Raw genomic sequence first — 20,764 nt, 5'->3', positions numbered from 1 at the left:
GCAACAATTTCGGCGGATAATTTTAGAAAGAGAGGGTCCAGATTGTCTAGCCCAGCTGATTTGTAGGGATCCAGATTTTGCAGCTTTTTTCAGACCTTCAGCTGTCTGGATTTGGGTGAAGGAGAAGCAGGGGGGCCTTGGGCAAGTTTCTGCAGGTGGTGCTGAGTTGTTGGCCGGGGTAGGGGTAGCCACGTGGAAAGCATGGCCAGCCGTAGAAAAATGCTTATTGAAATTCTCAATAATGGTGAATTTATCGGTGGTGACAGTGCAGTGGGCAGCTGGAACTTTTTGGAATTAGTGCTACAGGATGCAAATTTCTGTTTGAAAAAGCTAGCCTTAGCTTTCCTAACTGACTGAGAATATTGGTTCCTGACTTGCCTGAAAAGTTGCATTTCGCGGGGGATATTCAATGTTAATGCAGAACGCCACAGGATGTTTTTGTGCTGGTCAAAGGCAGTCAAGTCTGTGGTGAACCCAGGGCTATATCTATTCTTAGTCCTGCATTTTTTTGAATGGGGCATGCTCGAAGCAAGATGTGCTCGAAGCAGAGATACGTTTACAACTAATTTACATTTTGAGGAGGCTTTATTTATATATAGTAGCTGTTGGCATTGTGCCAATACGACTTAGCATTTTACAATGCAAGAACACCAAACAGAGAAGATGAGGGGATTACAGTGCATATCTTGTTATTGCTGCTGATTTATTTATACATTTGCATTATCTTCTTTGATTTCCTGTTTGGGGAAAGTACCGCATTCATATTGTAATTGTAGAAAGAGATAAATAAATAAATAGTTCAATATGAGGGTATATTGGCACCCGGCTAAATCCTGCCGGTCTGTCCGAATGATGAACCAGCTGGTGCCTTCTCGAGATTCCTCAACCAGGTGTGACTTTGGTAGTAGTGGCAACATGCCGTAATGTAACCCACTGTGAGATTGTTTGGCCGAGCCCTTCCCTTCACTATCATCATCACTCCCAAACGTGTTTATGTATTTTTTTGTTTTTTCGTTTTTGTTTTACATGACAGAGATAGTGAAGAGAGACAGTAAAGTGTGGGTGCGGTGCAAACTAAATTCAAACGCCAACACCAGCATGTCATTTCTTAACTTGACCAGTTTCTCACAGCAGGAATGTAATGCACTCACTATTGTGTCTGCTAAATGACAAAAATGTAAATGTAAGAAAATATTCCTGCAGTAACAGGAAACGTGAATTGTCATGTGGACTATAATTCATGGGCATTTTGCTTGATACATTTTTTGTTTTAAAGTATAAATTACTAACTTTAAAAGCCTTTTTCAATCTCTAACACACAACAAGTTTGCATTTCCTGCAGTGCAGGAAAATGATCTGCAACAACAGAGTGATCAAATTAACCTGTACATCAAGTAAACCTGTACATGTGCTCTGAAGACGGCAGCAACAATAACTGCTAGACCAATCCAAGCCACTGTCTTTACTGTTTCTGTCAGCCTCAAAACAATGGACCAACATCATCAAAGTCTGACAATCAATAATCAAGTAAATGCTTAACATTTATTGGCGCTTTCAGCTTGAAGTGCAATCAGGCTACATAATGGCATGTCTGACTTTAGCTTAAACTATTTAACCAGGATTGTTTTAACAGAAAAGGGGCTCTTCTGAACCCATCTGGCGAGCAGAATAATTGAATATTACGGGGGTGTTTAATATGTCCGCTAAACCGCATGCTTGATTGGAGAATGATCCAGAACCATTTTTTCAATTTTATTTGATGAAAGTGTGTTAAACTTTTGGCATATGGAGACTTCATGGCGTAATTTTCTGGTTATAAACTGGTTTTCTGGTTGAGGAGACATCACATAACCATATTGCAACCAATTACTACTACAACTACGACAGACTATAAGAACTACTACAACGTAATGGTATCTACGTTTAGGAACCAATTCATGTTATGTCTTTGTTATATCTGTATATGACTCTCTATATCATCTTCAAATTCAGTTTCAAATGTGGTTATGCAGTCTCTACTACCCGCCTGCCAGGTTTGCTCAATAAAACAATGTTAATTGTTCATGACCAAAATATAGCAATTCAAATGGGGTTTCTTGCAGTAGAAGAGGAGCCTTGTTTTCATATCATCCCCAGAAAAGTAATTGCTTTTGACAAAATAAAGCCCAAGATACTTCACACAACTTGTACCTCCTGATTTTCTTCCATTCTATCCGACAGCCTGAAGGGAATCTTCATCTGACATTTCTATTTACACTCTACACTAAGGTTGTATCTCAAATGGCACCCTATTCCCTATATAACACACTACTTTTGACTAGAGCCCTATGAGCCCTGGTTAACAGTAGTGCAATATATAGGGAATAGGGTGCCATTTGGGACGCAGACTGAGACATAATCAGAATGGTTCAATTAATGACGACTCTCGAAAAACGGCACTGAAACAAATGTTCCCTCGTCAGATTGTTTGTTCTGTGGAACCCTGGCTGTTGGCGAGATAAATTATGCATTACCTCTGCCTTGTTAGCCCCGTTTGTGCAGCGTTTGACCTGGCAAATGTTTACCGCTCTCGTTTAGCGGTAGCAGACAAGGCCATGTTTAATGAGAACATTCTGGAAGATAAGGAAGGAGAAAAAATAAATGAGAGAAGAGGAACTCGGTTTAGTTATTGGCCCTCGATCGGCAAAACCAAAATGCCTGTTAGTTGCAAGTCAATGGAGGCCTAGAAACTAAGTACCAAGCCAGGGATGATCAGTATGTATGTTAAAATGGTAATTGTACATCAACATCCGTCCTTGATCGCAAATGTCACTGAAAGGGATATGTCACTGCTTGTCACCCCCTCACCCCTCATTTCTACAAAAAAAAGCTGAGATCCTGTTGCTATGGAGATGGAGAAATGGGTAAGGGAGGGGAACGGGGGGATGGTACTTCATGCCCTTTGCCGTGGCCGTGCCGCGAGTGTGAGATACCTGTTCAACTGTCATGTCCACTCTGTTCTGTCTGATAGCGGTGGTGGTGTGTGTGTGCACGAGGGGTATGAGGGGGGACAGCGACACTCTGGGGTCCTAACCCTAAAAAAGGCAAGAAGATGTTCTTCGCTCAGCAGAAACATGGTCGTCTCGCCTGGCACGGACAATAAAACCCCGACCCCCTACTAACGTCATGTGAAACAAACTGCCACAATGATTAATGCCGCAGGCTTACGGTTGTCAGGGTGTTTCACTGATGACCTACAGCTAGCATCTCCCTCCGCTCTCCTCTGCTGCTCTGGTCCCAAAGACTAATTCTAACTTTATTGTTCCCTGTGGGAAACTGCTTGAAGAGAGTTAATGCGTTATAAAAGGCTATGTTCCAACTTCCAACTCAACCCTTTGGTCTTGAGTAGATTCGGTTGGTGACGCCCAACCTGAATGGAAATTGATGCGTGAAGAGACTGGCTGGCCCAGATGGTGACTGACTCCACATCCAGCCAGTGACAGGAGAGGTCGTGCTTCAGCAGGCAGGGCGTTGTGGCGAGCACAGAGTCGGAGCGAAGAAGTAACGCTGTATGGTGTTCGACGCATTTGAGCTGGTGGTCTGTGCAGTTAGAGAAAGTATTGGATATTTGTGGCTCAAAGTTGATAATCTGTTGGTTTCTAGATTGGTTCCTCTCTAATGAAGTACTCTACCGTTGATTTTATGGTGTGGACACACACTCTCTCACATATACAAACATACACACACATAACCTGTCACACTCTTTCTCTCTCTCTCACACACACACACATACGCACACGCACACACACACACACACACACACACACACACACACACACACACACACACACACACACACACACACACACACACACACACACACACACACACACACACACACACACACACACACACACACACACACACACAATCAGTATGTCAACCCCTGTATCTGGACTACAGTTACACAACACTGTTAAACATGTGTCTATTCTCTGACAGAGCCATGTTCGCCCTAAGTTGCTCTTTGAGTGTCTGCAGCATTCTAAACATAACATGTGCGAGTGGAGAAGAGATATCTGATGCTGACACCTGATGTTAAAGTGCACACTTTGCTTAGAAGGCTTCAGGAGAGGTTAGTTGTTTTTGGGGACACGGTTTGTCAAATGATTCTATATTGAACCCTTTTGAGAAAGTTCTATAACACCTAAAAAGACTCATCAAAAGTGTGTGTGTGTGTGAGGATTGTATGTGCATTGTAAAAAAGTGGTTCTTGAGATGTGCTTTGTGGCAGGCAATGGTTATATGGTTTTAAAGTGTACTTTAAAATGTACTTTAAAGAACCTTCGTGAGAGTTATCCCAAAAGGTTTGCTCAAGCAGCGACAAACCAAAGTGTGCGTGTGCGTGTTTATTTTTTAATTTTTAATTTCACCTTTATTTAACCAGGTAGGCCAGTTGAGAACAAGTTCTCATTTACAACTGCGACCTGGCCAAGATAAAGCATAGCAGTGTGAACAGACAACAACACAGAGTTACACATGGAGTAAACAATAAACAAGTCAATAACACAGTAGGAAAAAAAATAAATGAGTCTATATACATTGTGTGCAAAAGGCATGAGGAGGTAGGCAATAAATAGGCCATAGGAGCGAATAGTTACAATTTAGCAGATTAACACTGGAGTGATAAATCATCAGATGATCAATGTGCAAGTAGAGATACCGGTGTGCAAAAGAGCAGAAAAGTAAATAAATAAAAACAGTAAGGGGATGAGGTAGGTAAATTGGATGGGCTGTTTACAGATGGACTATGTACAGCTGCAGCGATCGGTTAGCTGCTTAGATAGCAGATGTTTAAAGTTGGTGAGGGAAATAAAAGTCTCCAACTTCAGCGATTTTTGCAATTCGTTCCAGTCACAGGCAGCAGAGAACTGGAAGGAAAGGCGGCCAAATGAGGTGTTGGCTTTTGGGATGATCAGTGAGATATACCCGCTGGAGCGCGTGCTACGGGTGGGTGTTGTTATCGTGACCAGTGAACTGAGATAAGGCGGAGCTTTACCTAGCATGGACTTATAGATGACCTGGAGCCAGTGGGTCTGGCGACGAATATGTAGCGAGGGCCAGCCGGCTAGAGCATACAGGTCGCAGTGGTGGGTGGTATAAGGTGTTTTAGTAACAAAACAGATGGCACTATGATAAACTGCATCTAGTTTGCTGAGTAGAGTATTGGAAGCTATTTTGTAGATGACATCGCCGAAGTCGAGGATCGGTAGGATAGTCAGTTTTACTAGGGTAAGTTTGGCGGCGTGAGTGAAGGAGGCTTTGTTGCAAAATAGAAAGACGATTCTTGATTTGATTTTGGATTGGAGATGTTTAATATGAGTCTGGAAGGAGAGTTTACAGTCTAGCCAGACACCTAGGTATTTATAGATGTCCACATATTCAAGGTCGGAACCGTCCAGGGTGGTGATGCTAGTCGGGCGGGCGGGTGCAGGTAGCGAACGGTTGAAAAGCATGCATTTGGTTTTACTAGCATTTAAGAGCAGTTGGAGGCCACGGAAGGAGTGTTGTATGGCATTGAGGCTCGTTTGTAGGTTAGATAGCACAGTGTCCAAGGAAGGGCCAGAAGTATACAGAATGGTGTCGTCTGCGTAGAGGTGGATCAGGGAATCGCCCGCAGCAAGAGCAACATCATTGATATATACAGAGAAAAGAGTCGGCCCGAGAATTGAACCCTGTGGTACCCCCATAGAGACTGCCAGAGGACCGGACACCATGCCCTCCAATTTGACACACTGAACTCTGTCTGCAAAGTAGTTGGTGAACCAGGCAAGGCAGTCATCAGAAACACCGAGGCTACTGAGTCTGCCGATAAGAATATGGTGATTGACAGAGTCGAAAGCCTTGGCCAGGTCGATGAAGACGGCTGCACAGTACTGTCTTTTATCGATGGCGGTTATGATATCATTTAGTACCTTGAGCGGGGCTGTGTGTGTGTGTGTTCAGTGTTGGCAGATGGTTGTCTCCCAGGTTTTGTACTGTGTTGTGAGATAAGGTAATATGGCCTCGCAAAGCCTTCAATTCAGTTGCCGGAAACAAGGTCGCTGTCTGCAACGAGCAAAAACTGCAAGCTCTCGTGCTTTGGTGTTCGTGGCAAAGCTTTGGAAGGTTGACATGTTGTTCTTTCGCTGTTGTTTTTACCATTTTGAGTGAGATGATTTTCCAACATCAACTACCAGGATTGTTCAAACAAACCATAAAAAGGACTCCTGAATTAGCGGATATCTCAGAAGACAGAAAAGTTACTATTTCAACATCACAGGGAGTAAAGCATGTACCCCCTAGCTTCAGAAAAAAATGTAATAAAATTAAAAAGACACTTTCCAAGAATATCACTCAATAGTATTGGCAGGGCATTGTTCTGCAGAGTATAAACCAGAGGGACGTGGCTTGCATAGCAGTAGAGGTGGAGTAAGAGGTGCAAGAGCCTTTGATGTAGCCATGTTTCAGACTGAACTGCAAACAGAGCCGCGTAAATGTGTATCCTGTGTGTGGCCGGCGAGGCCCTCTGCTGCAGCGTGCTTCTGGATGCTGTTTCACAACAGCAGCAGCAGTAGCTTGTGACTGCGGTTGAGTCTGAATCAGTGGGAATTGTCACTATCAGCTACTGTGGGAGAGGAGTGAGACATTCACATGTGAACAAATACAATTGATGTACTTCTTTGGAAACGCAATCGTCTGATCCAGCGGTCTTATCCGGTGTGTGTGTGTGTGTGTGTGTGTGTGTGTGTGTGTGTGTGTGTGTGTGTGTGTGTGTGTGTGTGTGTGTGTGTGTGTGTGTGTGTGTGTGTGTGTGTGTGTGTGTGTGTGTGTGTGTGTGTGTGTGTGTGTGTGTGTGTGTGTGTGTGTGTGTGTGTGTGTGCATTAACCTCTTGTGACATTGCATTTTACCTCCTCGGCTGGCTGCAGTGGAATATTTGCTGGATTAATGGGATGAAACGTTGCTCCGAGACCCCCTTTCTTGGGGACAGAACTTTTGCTCACGTTTCCTCAGTGCTATTTTTAAAGGAGGGAAGAGGCAGACTGAAAATGTCATTTGGTGAAAATAGCTTTGTGCGTGGGACTGACACACACACACACTTCGGTTTGACGAAAGGGGCCAAGGTCTGTCGAGGTGTGAGAGAGAGAGAGAGAGAGGGAGAGGAAATAAAGAAATACAGACAGAGTGAAAGACAGGAAGGACGAAGAAATAAAACTAAAGACAGGAAGAAAGTATAGATAGTAAGAAAGAAAGAAAGAAAGAAAAAAAACGTTTTTAAAAAATGAACAAGGAAATAAAGATATGGAAGAAGGAAAGATACAGAGAGATACTTTCAACTTTGAAGACACCCTTGAACGTTTGGGTAGTTAAAGTAGTGGTAGGTATGCCTGACTGTGTTCAAGTGCGGGCATCAAAAGAAGACAGCTCAGATATTCTCCAAACAGCAACTGCCCGAGAGCCAAAAGGTGGCTTTGAAATAGTTTCTATGCTTAATTTTACCACAGCGAAAAGCACACCACTTATTCTATTATTTCATTTACCACTGCGACAGGCGACAGTTTTGCATGTTTTTCCCCCCACTCTCCAATATCCTGCGCATTAAAACAGATCACCTGGAAAGGGATATGAATATATCAATGTCTTTACAGGAGCTTGTTGAGCTACATGTTGCTTTCGGGAATGAATTGACGTTCTTCTTCAGACAAACACTGTCCATGGATTGCTGTTGTCGTTTCTAGGGCTTTTTTGAGTTATTTCCAGGGGATGTTTGTCCGTGTCCTGTTTCTCCACACTTGCACTCACAAACTCCCGTCATGGATTTAAAAGCTAATTATTGGTGTAAACATTGGCTGTAGGGGATTTCCACCATTGTTAAATCCATAGAAGAAAGTGTGCAAGTACATACTTCGGGAGAAGGGTGGTGAATGTATTTATTTATTTTTGATGTAACCTTTATTTAACTTGGCAAGTGAATCGGGACACAGCCTATTTATCTCTCTTTCTAGAGAGGCTGGGGGTAAGAATGTGGTCAATTGTAAACGAATCTCGTCTTAAGCACAGTGACTGTCGGCGAGGATTCAATTTGTCTCTGTGTCTGAAGTAGAGCAATGTGGGGCTCGGCATTGTCCCAGAGCGCATGGAGGGCTAGACTAGACGGGAGGAATTCATCGCGACGGACAGCTCCCGTAATGAACCGTCCGGGGCTTCTGGAAGAGCTAGCGTTGAACGAAGAAGAGGGCCAAGTAATTGGTTGCCTCAGACGTGCTGTGGCCCTTGTCGATGCGGTTTCTCAAAGCCGGGCTATGGTTTAAGAATACGAGAGACTGGATGTCAGACAATCTGTTTTGTTGTAGAGCAGACGCTTTGCAGTCTGATTCCAATTACTGTTAGCTTATTTTCTTATGTACTATAGCTCCAGTCTCACCAGGGTGACTTGTTTCTGAATTCAGACAAATTACATCCATTTGGAAGATTAGAAGAATGGATGCTGTAGCCTGTCCACTGCAGCTGCTGTTTTTTTGGTTCATTGTGATTATGAAAAAATCTAATTACTTAAAATCGGGCTGAGGTCATTCATTCATGGTGAAGTGGTTTTATTGTAATTTCATATTGGTCTCCCCAATTTTACACCTCTCGTTTCCTAGCGGCTTTTAGTGGATAATTACTTTTAATTTGTTATTTTTTTATGTGCTTTGCATCATTGTTTGTAATCCTTTGTCCTATTTAATTGGAGACTAAGAAAAGCTTTTTGAATGTACAGCGTTCAATTCGCAGATGAATTGTGTCATTTTTAGGTATTGGCTTTTGAAGACTTGCATTTTCATGGTTCATCTGTGCAGCATATAAACAAAACTTGTTTTTTATATTTCAACATACATATTTGAATGCCTGAATAGCCAGTCCAACATGAACGTATCAGTGAGCATTCAAATATGGTTTCCCTCTACTTTCATGAATTTTCAAACAAAGCTGACCACGTTGTTGCGCAACAGTTTACAAAGTGATTCGAAATGCTCAGCAAGTTGCTATTTCAGAAGTCCTTCCTACCCCCTAAAGGTTTTCAACATTAGCATATTTTCCTCACTTTGAGACAAGTGTGAAGGGTGTGTGAATTGTGAAGCCACTGTAAAACAGGTGTGAAGCACTATGAATTAACAGCCCGTGCTGCGATTTAACAACATCCAGCTACAAGACAAGGGGCCACAGTCTGAAGGCTTGCAGTAGAGTTGGGTATAAATTATGTTACATTTAGATTGTGTGACAGACCATGATGTACTGTACAGTGCATTCGGAAAGGATTCAGATCCCTTATTCAGATCCCTCTTTTCCTTCTTCTAATCCGTATATGTCTTTGCTTTTCTCTCTTTCACCTCTGCCGGACAACGACCCCTCTGAACATCTGTAGTTCTACTGGGCCTCAAGGGCCTCAAGTTGTTCGCCTAAAAAGAATGAATGATGTACAGTGCATTCGGAAAGTATTCAGACCCCTTGACTTTTTCCACATTTTGTTACATTACAGCCTTATTCTAAAATGGATAACTTTTTTTTTCATCAATCTACACACATAATGACGAAGCAAAAACCATTTTTTTTATAATTATTTTTTGAAAACTGAAATATCACATTTACATAAGTATTCAGACTTTTTACTCAGTACTTTGTTGAAGCCCTTTTGTCAGTGACTACAGCCTTGAGTCTTCTTGACGCTACAAGCTTGGACAACCTGTATTTGGGGAGTTTCTCCCATTCTTCTCTGTCAGGTTGGATGGGGAGTGTCGCTGAACAGCTATTTTCAGGTCCCTCCAGAGATGTTCGATTGGGTACAAGTCGGGGTTCTGGCTGGGCCACTCGAGGACATTAAGAGACTTGTCCCGAAGCCACTCCGTCGTTGTCCTGTTGGAAGGTGAACCCTGTGTGCTTAGGGTCGTTGTCCTGAACGCTCTGGAGCAGGTTTTCATTAAGGATCTCTCTGTAATTTGCTCCGTTCATCTTTCCCTCGATCCTGAGTAGTCTCCCAGTCCCTGTCGCTGAAAAACATCACTACAGCATGATGCTGCCACCACTATGCTTCACTGTAGGGATGGTGCCAGGTTTCCTCCATATGTGACGCTTGGCATTCAGGCCAAAGACTTCTTGTTTCTCATGGTTTGAGAGTCCTTTACGTGCCTTTAGGCAAACTCCAAACGGGCTGTCATGTGCCTTTAACTGAGGAGTGACTTCTGTCTGCCCACGCTACCTTAAAGGACTGATTGGTGGAGTGCTACAGAGATGGTTGTCCATCTGGACGGTTCTCCCATCTCCATAGAGGAACTCTGGAGCTCTGTCAGAGTGACCATCGGGTTCTTGGTCACTTTCCTGACCAAGACCCTTCTCTCCCAATTGCTCAGTTTGGCCAGGCGGCCAGCTCTAGGAAGAGTCTTGGCGGTTTTTAACTTCTTCCATCTAAGAATGATGGAGGCCACTGTGTTCTTGGGGACCTTCAATGCTGCTTCACAAGGTCTGTCCCTCGACACAATCCTGTCTCGGAGCTCTACGGACAATTCCTTTGACCTCATGGCTTGGTTTTTGCTCTGACATGCACTGTCAACTGTGGGACCTTTTATTGACAGGTGTGTGCCTTTGTAGAAACATCTCAAGTATGATCAATGGAAACAAGATGCACCTGAGCTCAATTTCGAGTCTCATAGCAAAGGGTCTGAGTACTTATGTAAATAAGGTATTTCTGTTTTTTATTTGTAATACATTTGCTAACATTTCTAGAAACCTGTTTTCGATTTGTCATTATGGAGTATTGTGTGTAGATTGATGAGGACATTTTTTTATTCAATCCATTTTAGAATAAGGCTGTAAAGTAACAAAATGTGGAAAAAGTCAAGAGGTCTGAATACTTTACGAATGCACAGTATTTGCTTGCCGGTCTGTAAGTGGGTCTCGTGTCAAAGAATCTGAAGAGGCTGAATTTCCTTAGGCCTCAGAATGAGTTCAAATTTAAAAAAAAATGTGATTGAAGTCATTCAAACCAAACCAAATCAAACATTGCTACAAAACACAAACAAATTCACTATAAACATTCAGAAAAGAGGGTTAAGGCATTGACAAGAGAACATGCTGCAATTTCACTCCGTGTGCACTCCAAAAGCATGTCAAAGACGCTCAGTGCCAATGCTGACAATGACTGATGTTTGGTTACATTTACATTATGTTAAACCTTCTTGGCTGTGAAAGCGGCCTTCGTATGTATCCATGTGGTATACCTCATTTGACCTTTCAACCCAATTTGACCGGTGTCCCCCCCCCTCTCTCCTCCAGGACAACGAGGAGGATGCCCACAGGATCGCCCCCTCACCGGTGGTCCACGTGCGGGGGCTCTGTGAGTCAGTGGTGGAGGGGGACCTGGTGGAGGCCCTGGAGAAGTTTGGCAACATCTGGTAGGTGAAATTTCTTCTTGTCTGTTCTGCTTTGAGGGACAAGCGCCAATCCTTTGCATCATTTCCATTACATGGATGCATGTGCATATGATTACTTGAAATGTACTATAGAACAGTAGTCCATTACATAACTGTATTCATAGTTCAGAGTGGCACTTAGTGTAAGTGAATTTTCACTTACCAGGAAGAGCCAACTACTATATGACTATGCATGCCAGTTAGTATTCTAATACTATTCTGCGTCTGAGCAGCTCACTGATTGAATGCATCAACAGAATGTATTGAGATGCATTTTTTTCCCCTGTGTGCAGTTTGATTGTTTTTCCTCCAACAAAGCCAGTGGGACTGGACTCTTTGCCCTTCTAGAATACAACTCCCTTTTTCTGGATTTTTATCTCCCATTAGCCATTTCTTCAGTGTTGATTTATTTTTATTTTTATGCATTTAAATGCAATAACAATCTCCCGGTTATCATATTTCTCGTAGAACAAGGACCATTAAGGGCTTGGAAAACGTTTGCCATTTTAGGACCTGTATTTTTAGCTCATGTCTGTCCTCTAAATTGCCTGCTTTTATCATCAGACCACACATGTTTACCCAAGGGTATAACTGTTCAGGGGACAAACATGCGATATTTGTCTGGGGAAGCCTCATTTGGGGCACTCACACAACGGGGAATACACAGCAGAGGCTTATTTGCCTAGCCCCTTCGCGTTCACTTAGAGAATCTAGAAAGTTTTGATTTGAAGTTGAGGTGAATTTGGGTGGAATTTGGAAAAAGACTTTGACCCCGTAGACACACTCAAGATGCACGACTGAAATACAACGCGTCCGATGCAACGGTTGTGACACAAGGGAGAGTTCTTCTGCACAAAAGTATTGATACACACATCTTATGCGGACAAACTCTCCATTATATCACAAACGTAGCAGTTGTATCACAACCATCATGTCAAATGCGTTGTACATCAGTTTTACAACCAGAGTGTTGTATTGTAATTATTGTAAATATCCCCCTGCCACCATCCATCCCAGTGTCACTTGATATTTCTGTAACTCGGGGGGTATTATGGGATGTGGATTTGATTGCAAGGACTTGACTTGTGCGCTGGTAGAGTATGTTCACCGGTGCTGTAGTCGGAATTGAAATCAGGCGAGGGTATTTTTAGGTTGGTGCAATATCGATATACTGTAGGTCCCTCCGAGTATGCCATAGGCAGACATATTGGGACACGGTGAACGTGAGCTGTGGCCTCAAGGACAGCATTCACATTAGAATGATGGGGAGCCTTTATTGTGCAATCAATGCTATTTATGAAGGTGGAGTGTGCTCTGTCTGCAATTTAAGTAGTGCATTATCATGCAGTGATAATATAGGGATGACCACCTGATAATATCTTATAATCATAATCATCCAAAACCAGCCATTCTTAGTAGATAATGTAAGATACTAGCGAGATGAATAGTTGTTGACTGTAAAATAAAGCATAACCAGGGGGACATTTTATTTTAACTTATGTTGAACTCTTTCTAGTTCAACAAAAATAGAACGCGTGGCCCTACCGAGCAAAAAGGCAGTAACTGCTCATAGTGTTAAACTGAGAACAAATGGCTTTTATTTACCTTGGTTTCACAGTAACTTTATGCAGCTACTGCTAACATGACCCCCATTTTCTCCAAAACACAATACAATAGAGGCAGGATATTGTCCACATGATTAAGCATGTATTTAATGTAGCAAAAAATCACGTTAACTCATTTTCGACCAAAAAAGGGTTTGGTTTCTATCTGGCGCCTTTCCACAAATGTTGAGTCACAAAGCAATGACTGTACCTCAGTGTGGTTTGGGGTTCTGTTAGACGAGACAAATCCTCATACGAGCATCTACTTTTATTTTACCGTCACTGCACGGAGTCTGTATAAGAAAAACATTGGGATATCTAACTAGGGAATTGAGGAGCTAAAATTGAATATGGGCCACTGAGTGACACACTGGCTAGGTCTTCAGTGTGTGGGGATGCTTACTGAGAAGTGAAAACATGGATTGTTGCTTGACACTCATCAAATGTCTGTGACATGACTGAAACAAGATTTGTTGATTGATTTATTGATTGACTGAATTTATTAGATCATTAAAAGTAGCAGGCTGCTCCAGCCGGAGCCATAATTACACACATAAAACATTATTGAGGATAAAACCACATTAAAGCCTTAAAGTTTTTTTCCATTGTGGTCCTCTTTGGCAGCAAGATGACAGGTTAGTTTCCAGGTAGTTTACACTATCACTATTTTCGACAGATATTGCATGACAGTCTGATTTTTTTCGTCGACGAAACTCCCACAACAATCGTGTGCCTTATAACCACATTTCATGCTAAGTATCTATCAACATTTCCTACATTTTGTCAGTCACCAGAGATCAGCCTCGATGTTGCGGTGGGTTACTAATTGTGTCTTTGTCACTGGGTCTTCATTTGACAGCTACGTCATGATGATGCCGTTCAAGCGCCAGGCGCTGGTGGAGTTTGAAGCCATGGAGAGCGCCGACCAGTGCGTGACGTGCGGGGCCAACGAAGCGGTCTACATTGCCGGCCAGCAGGCCTTCTTCAACTACTCCACCAGTAAGAGGATCACGCGGCCAACTAACGCCGATGACCCCAGCAGTGGCAACAAAGTCCTGCTCCTCTCCATTCAGAACCCCCTCTATCCCATCACCACTGTAAGTTCATGAACTTCGTGCCAGTTCAGTGCACTGGTTGAGTTTACAATGTTGACAATATTTTTTAGTTCAGTATGGTTTAGTTGACGATTGTTTAGTTTACAATGGTTTAGCTTTCAATAGTTTAACTTACGGTAGTCAACCCGCTGGGCACAAGCTGGTTAAATCAATGTTGTTTCAATGTAATTTGTCAACATATTGTGATGTGGAATCTACGTGGAAAATACATTGGATTTGAAAAAAGTCATCAACTGTCATCAGCTGTTGTTTTGAGGGGTTACATTTCAACCACAGGATTACGTCATCATGGTAACCAATTTTCAACATAGACAAACCTTGTATAAAATATGTTGAATTTTTACCTGTCAACAACGTCAGATCTTCAACGTAATATCCACTAAAGGAAAAAAACAATAGGCTGGGCAGCTGCTCCTACTGGACAGTTGTTCTGTCTACAGCTATTCCTTCTGTCCCATCCAGGTTTTTAACCAATCCCAGGTTAGCATTAATATTTGTCACTGACTATTACCATAATATAATAATATACAGTGGGGAGAACAAGTATTTGATACACTGCCGATTTTGCAGGTTTTCCTACTTACAAAGCATGTAGACGTCTGTCATTTTTATCATAGGTACACTTCAACTGTGAGAGACGGAATCTAAAACAAAAATCCAGAAAATCACATTGTATGATTTTTAAGTAATTAATTTGCATTTTGTTGCATGACATAAGTATTTGATCACCTACCAACCAGTAAGAATTCCATCTCTCACAGACCTGTTAGTTTTTCTTTAACCTTTACCGAACCTCAACCCCGTATCCGGGATCACCCCCCACCCCCCACACACTGATTAGCATAGATAGCATAGCTTCAGAAGTAGATAGTAGCATCTAAATATCATTAAATCACAAGTCCAAGACACCAGATGAAAGATACAGATCTTGTGAATAAAGCCACCATTTCAGATTTTTAAAATGTTTTACAGGGAAGACAAAATATGTAAATCTATTAGCTAAACACGTTAGCAAAATACACCACTATTCTAACTCCATCAGTTTCTTACTCCTTCAGGTGCTATCACCAATTCGGCTCAACTAAGATATTGATATCCACTAACCAAGAAAAAACCTCTTCAGATGACAGTCTGATAACATATTCATGGTATAGGATAGTTTTTGTTAGAAAAAAGTGCATATTTCAGGTAGAAATCACAGTTTACAATTGCACCGACCATCGCAAATCGACTAGAATTACTAGATAGAGCAACGTGTATGACCAATTTACTCATCATAAAACATTTCATAAGAATAGACAAAGCATAGCAATGGAAAGACCCAGATCTTGTGATTCCAGACAATATTTCAGATTTTCTAAGCGTTTTACAGCGAAAACACAATAAATCGATAAGTTAGCATACTACATGTGAAAACGTTACCAGAGCATCGATTCCAGCCAAAGAGCGCTATAACGTAATCACCGCCAAAAGATATTAATTTTTTCACTAACCTTCTCAGAATTCTTCCGATGACACTCCTGTAACATCATTTTACAACATACATATACAGTTTGTTCGAAAAGGTGCATATTTAGCCATACAAAACCGTGGTTACACAATAAAAATACTAGGAAATCAAGCCTCAATATGTCTGACGTCATCTATCAGAGTGATCTAGTTTAATTAAAAGCTAATCATATACTTGACTAAAAAATACAGGGTTGACAGGAATCGAAAGACAAATTAGTTCTTAATGCAACCGCTGATTTACATTTTTAAAATTATCCTTACTTTTCAATACAGGGTTGGCCAAGTGAAGCTATACCAAACAAAATGGCGATGTATGCGTTTAAAATATTTCGACAGAAACACGGTTTATCATATTAAATATTGCTTACTTTGAGCTGATCTTCCATCATATTCTTGGGCAATGTATCCTTTCTATGTTATAAACGTCTTTTGGTCGATAGATGTCCTCTGTCCTTCGAAATGTCCACTAACAACGACCGAGACCGCGAAACGTTCCCAAAGCTAGAAAGTGCACGACAAATAAATTCCTCAGAATCGCACTAAACGGATATAAATTGATATAAAACGGTTAAAATTAACTACATTATGATGTTTTTAACAACTATAACGACTGAAAACATGACCGGAGAAATATAGCTGGTTAGAAAACGATTTGGAACGAGGCAGGTCCGATGGCCTTCACGCTTGAGGCGCACGTTGAGAAAGGGCGGTCTCTGTACATTTTGGTCATTTATAATGGCTGTGAACGTCCCATCGATTTCATTGAAAACGTGATGACGTACAGACACCCAGAGGAAGACGTAGGTAGTGTCGGTTTCTTCATAGCATTCACTGTGGCCTTATAAACAGACCCCAGATCAGAGGTAAAAATTTCTGAAATCTGAACCCTGTCATGAAAAGTGCTGTAAAAATTGTTCTGTACCACTCAGAGACAAAATTTCAACTCCTATAGAAACTATAGACTGTTTTCTATCCAATAATAACAATAATATGCATATTGTACGATCAAGAATTTAGCACGAGGCAGTTTAATTTGGAGACCCAAATATGCTAATGCGGAACAGCACCCCCTATAGTTGCAAGAAGTTAAGAAGCCCCCCTGTTCTCCACTCATTACCTGTATTAACTGCACCTGTTTGAACTCGTTACCTGTATAAAAGACACCTGTCCACACACTCAATCAAACAGACTCCAACCTCTCCACAATGCCCAAGACCAGAGAGCTGTGTAAGGACATCAGGGATAAGATTGTAGACCTGCACAAGGCTGGGATGGGCTACAGGACAATAGGCAAGCAGCTTGGTGAGAAGGCAACAACTGTTGGCGCAATTATTAGAAAATGGAAGAAGTTCAAGATGACGGTCAATCACCCTCGGTCTGGGGCTCCATGCAAGATCTCACCTCGTGGGGCATCAATGATCATGAGGAAGGTGAGGGATCAGCCCAGAACTACACGGCAGGACCTGGTCAATGACCTGAAGAGAGCTGGGACCACAGTCTCAAAGAAAACCATTAGTAACACACTACGCCGTCATGGATTAAAATCCTGCAGCGCACGCAAGGTCCCCCTGCTCAAGCCAGCGCATGTCCAGGCCCGTCTGAAGTTTGCCAATGACCATCTGGATGATCCAGAGGAGGAATGGGAGAAGGTCATGTGGTCTGATGAGACAAAAATATAGCTTTTTGGTCTAAACTCCACTCACCGTGTTTGGAGGAAGAAGAAGGATGAGTACAACCCCAAGAACACCATCCCAACCGTGAAGCATGGAGGTGGAAACATCATTCTTTGGGGATGCTTTTCTGCAAAGGGGACAGGACGACTGCACCGTATTGAGGGGAGGATGGATGGGGCCATGTATCGCGAGATCTTGGCCAACAACCTCCTTCCCTCAGTAAGAGCATTGAAGATGGGTCGTGGCTGGGTCTTCCAGCATGACAACGACCCGAAACACACAGCCAGGGCAACTAAGGAGTGGCTCCGTAAGAAGCATCTCAATGTCCTGGAGTGACCTAGCCAGTCTCCAGACCTGAACCCAATAGAAAATCTTTGGAGGGAACTGAAAGTCCGTATTGCCCAGCGACACCCCCGAAACCTGAAGGATCTGGAGAAGGTCTGTATGGAGGAGTGGGCCAAAATCCCTGCTGCAGTGTGTGCAAACCTGGTCAAGAACTACAGGAAACGTATGATCTCTGTAATTGCAAACAAAGGTTTCTGTACCAAATATTAAGTTCTGCTTTTCTGATGTATCAAATACTTATGTCATGCAATAAAATGCAAATTAATTACTTAAAAATCATACAATGTGATTTTCTGGATTTTTGTTTTAGATTCCGTCTCCCACAGTTGAAGTGTACCTATGATAAAAATTACAGACCTCTACATGCTTTGTAAGTAGGAAAACCTGCAAAATCAGCAGTGTATCAAATACTTGTTCTCCCCACTGTATATGCCTTTTAGCAGATGCTTTCATCCAAAGCGACGTACAGTCAAGCCTGCATACATTTTACATGTGGATGGCCCAGGGAATCATACCCACAATCCTGCCGTTTCAAGCGCCATGCACTACCAACTGAGCCACACAGGACCACTTCATTGGCGCCGCATGTCACGGCCTGTCGGCACTCTCCATGGCTTCGAACGCCATCATCATGACATAGCTGTCAAAGGAAGAACCAGTGACAAAGGCACTTAGTAACCCACCGCAACATCGAGGCTGATCTCTGGTGACAGACCAAATTTAGAAAATGTAGACAGCTAACTAGCATGAAATGTGGATATGGCTTCAGAGATTACATCTATAGAATACGGCACACGACTGTCGTGCAAGTTTAGAGATTTTGTCTTTGCCAATGTCCTATCGTGAGAGTGATTGTTGAAATCTCACTGTTGCTATCGAAGTCATTCCAAAGGGTGGGTTCACAGAGCAAATGAAATGGAACCGTACTTTATCAATCGTTCTGTATATCATCAACGATACTATTTAGCCCAGGATTCAACGAAAAATAGACAATACATATAGGCATAGGGTTTCAAGCTTTGGTTGATTTGAAATGGAGTCTACGAGTTAATACTGGATATGTTTGATTCACGACTCCATCTCAACCAAAAATAAAAGTTGAAGAATAGGATTAAATCAAATAAAACGGTATTTAAAAGTGAATTTAAAGTTTGATTTGATTTAGTCCTATTTTTGAACATATATTGGTTTGGTTGACATGGAGACGTGAATCCAACATATAAATTATTCATTTGTTGACAAACTGGAATTGAAGCCAAATTCAGTGGCACAGATATCCAAGCAGAAGATGCATCTCCTTCAAATGTTGATCATTGGTTGTGTTGACAACCAAACACAATTCAATATCACTTTTGCAATACGGTAAATAGCCTATTAACTTGTTAACAAATTATCATTTGGATTCACGTCTCCATTTAAACCAAAAATAAAAGTTAAAAGAATAGGATTAAGCCAGTGGCCCAGATGGAACTATCCAAGCAATTGATACATATCCTTTAACTGTTGATATTTGGTTGCATTGTCAACCAAGCACAATTCAATATTACCTTTGTAAGATAGTAAATAGCATAATGTTAAGGCTATTTTGCAAACTAATATAACAGTATTTATTCAACCTTAAAATGAGTAGCACATCCATGGCTACATTTTGAGGTTACTGTAACAATACACGCCTTCTCATGTAATCATAGAAAGCATTCAGGGTCGCAGATCTGTAGAAATCTTTGCAATTGCAATAATAATCTGCACAAAAACTCCAACGGCATCGATCCACCATGTACTTTAATGTAATCTCAGGTAACTACAATCCAGGTCATGTGGTTGTGCTATTAGATCAAGCACAGTGATAACACATTAAGTTGTGTTAAACTAAATATCTGACATTGTATTCCCATTTGAACTTTGTTGTGCTTTTAAATGGTTGAAGCACAGTGATAACACATTTAGGTGACAACTAAACCAAAAAATCAGACATTGATTTTCCATTAGAATTTGGTTGTGCTTTAAGATGGTTGAAATCATAGTGATAACACATTGGGAATTAAACCAACTTTTGGCTGTCTTTTTGAGTGGGTGAAAATAGTTTGGAACCACATTGATCAACGTATCTACCAAATATTACCCAATTCTCCACGTTGAAATGACGTGGTGTGTCCAGTGGGAAGCTTGCAAGGATTTTGTTCACAATGGTTTAGTTTACGATGGTTTAATTTAAAATAGTTTATTTCACTATGGTTTGGCTTACAATGGTTTCAGTCTTAATCCATGAAAGGTTTGCTTATGATGGTTTGTTTATGATGGTTTAGCGAACAGTGGTTTAGTTTACGATGGTTTAATTTAAAATAGTTTATTTCACTATGGTTTCGCTAACGATGGTTTAGTTTATCATGGTTTAGTACACAATACCATGATTTAGCTTATGGTATTTTAGCTTACGATGGTTTAGCTCACGATGCAATGGTTAAGTTTGCGATAGTTCAGCAATGGTTTTGTTCACAATAGTTTACAATGTTTAAGTTCACAATGGTTTAACTTTACAATGGTGTTGCTTACAATGATTTAGTTTACGTTAACGCTTTAGCGTGGATTTCCTGAAAGCCTTGTAGCTAATGTGGCATGTTATTTATCTCGACAACCCAGCAGCTCAGCCGCAAAAGAGTAACGTAAAGTCTCAAATGTATGTTCAACTGACAGCCAATCTTCTATCCGCGAACAAATATACTCAAAAGAAGCAAGAAGAAATTAGTTTCTACTTGTGGTGTCGGTCTGGATCATCTAGAAAAAAATACCACACGAACACCTAAGCTTTCAGGAAGCTGTTACTTATTGTTGTGATCATTGCGGCATTAGTCCGAACCCAGTCGTTGCTTTTCTGTCTTCTAGGATGTTCTGTACACAGTCTGCAATCCCATAGGCAACGTGCAGCGCATTGTCATCTTCAAACGCAATGGAATCCAGGCCATGGTGGAATATCCTTTCTGGAGTCAAGCTGGGCTACTGCGGGCGTGTGTGTCCGTGCATGCACGGGTGGGTTTGTGCCCGAGGATGC

The 20,764-nt window shown here is 41.7% G+C and overlaps 1 protein-coding gene across 2 annotated transcripts in view; it reads left to right on the top strand.

The window, feature by feature from the left end:
- LOC139566973 (heterogeneous nuclear ribonucleoprotein L-like) overlaps nt 1-20,764 on the top strand; it is a 62,606-nt gene that overhangs the window by 17,614 nt on the left and 24,228 nt on the right. For both annotated transcript variants that reach the window (XM_071388364.1, XM_071388365.1), the window contains exons 2-4: nt 11,330-11,448; nt 13,930-14,167; nt 20,599-20,684. In XM_071388364.1, coding sequence (XP_071244465.1) covers nt 11,330-11,448; nt 13,930-14,167; nt 20,599-20,684 — 443 coding nt within the window. The remainder of the gene's footprint in view (nt 1-11,329; nt 11,449-13,929; nt 14,168-20,598; nt 20,685-20,764) is intronic.

This window comes from Salvelinus alpinus, unplaced genomic scaffold (assembly GCF_045679555.1).
Source record: "Salvelinus alpinus unplaced genomic scaffold, SLU_Salpinus.1 scaffold_40, whole genome shotgun sequence".
Classification (NCBI taxonomy): domain Eukaryota; kingdom Metazoa; phylum Chordata; class Actinopteri; order Salmoniformes; family Salmonidae; genus Salvelinus; species Salvelinus alpinus.
Note: the sequence above shows the minus strand (reverse complement) of the source record. Positions and strands in the feature narration are given on the sequence as shown.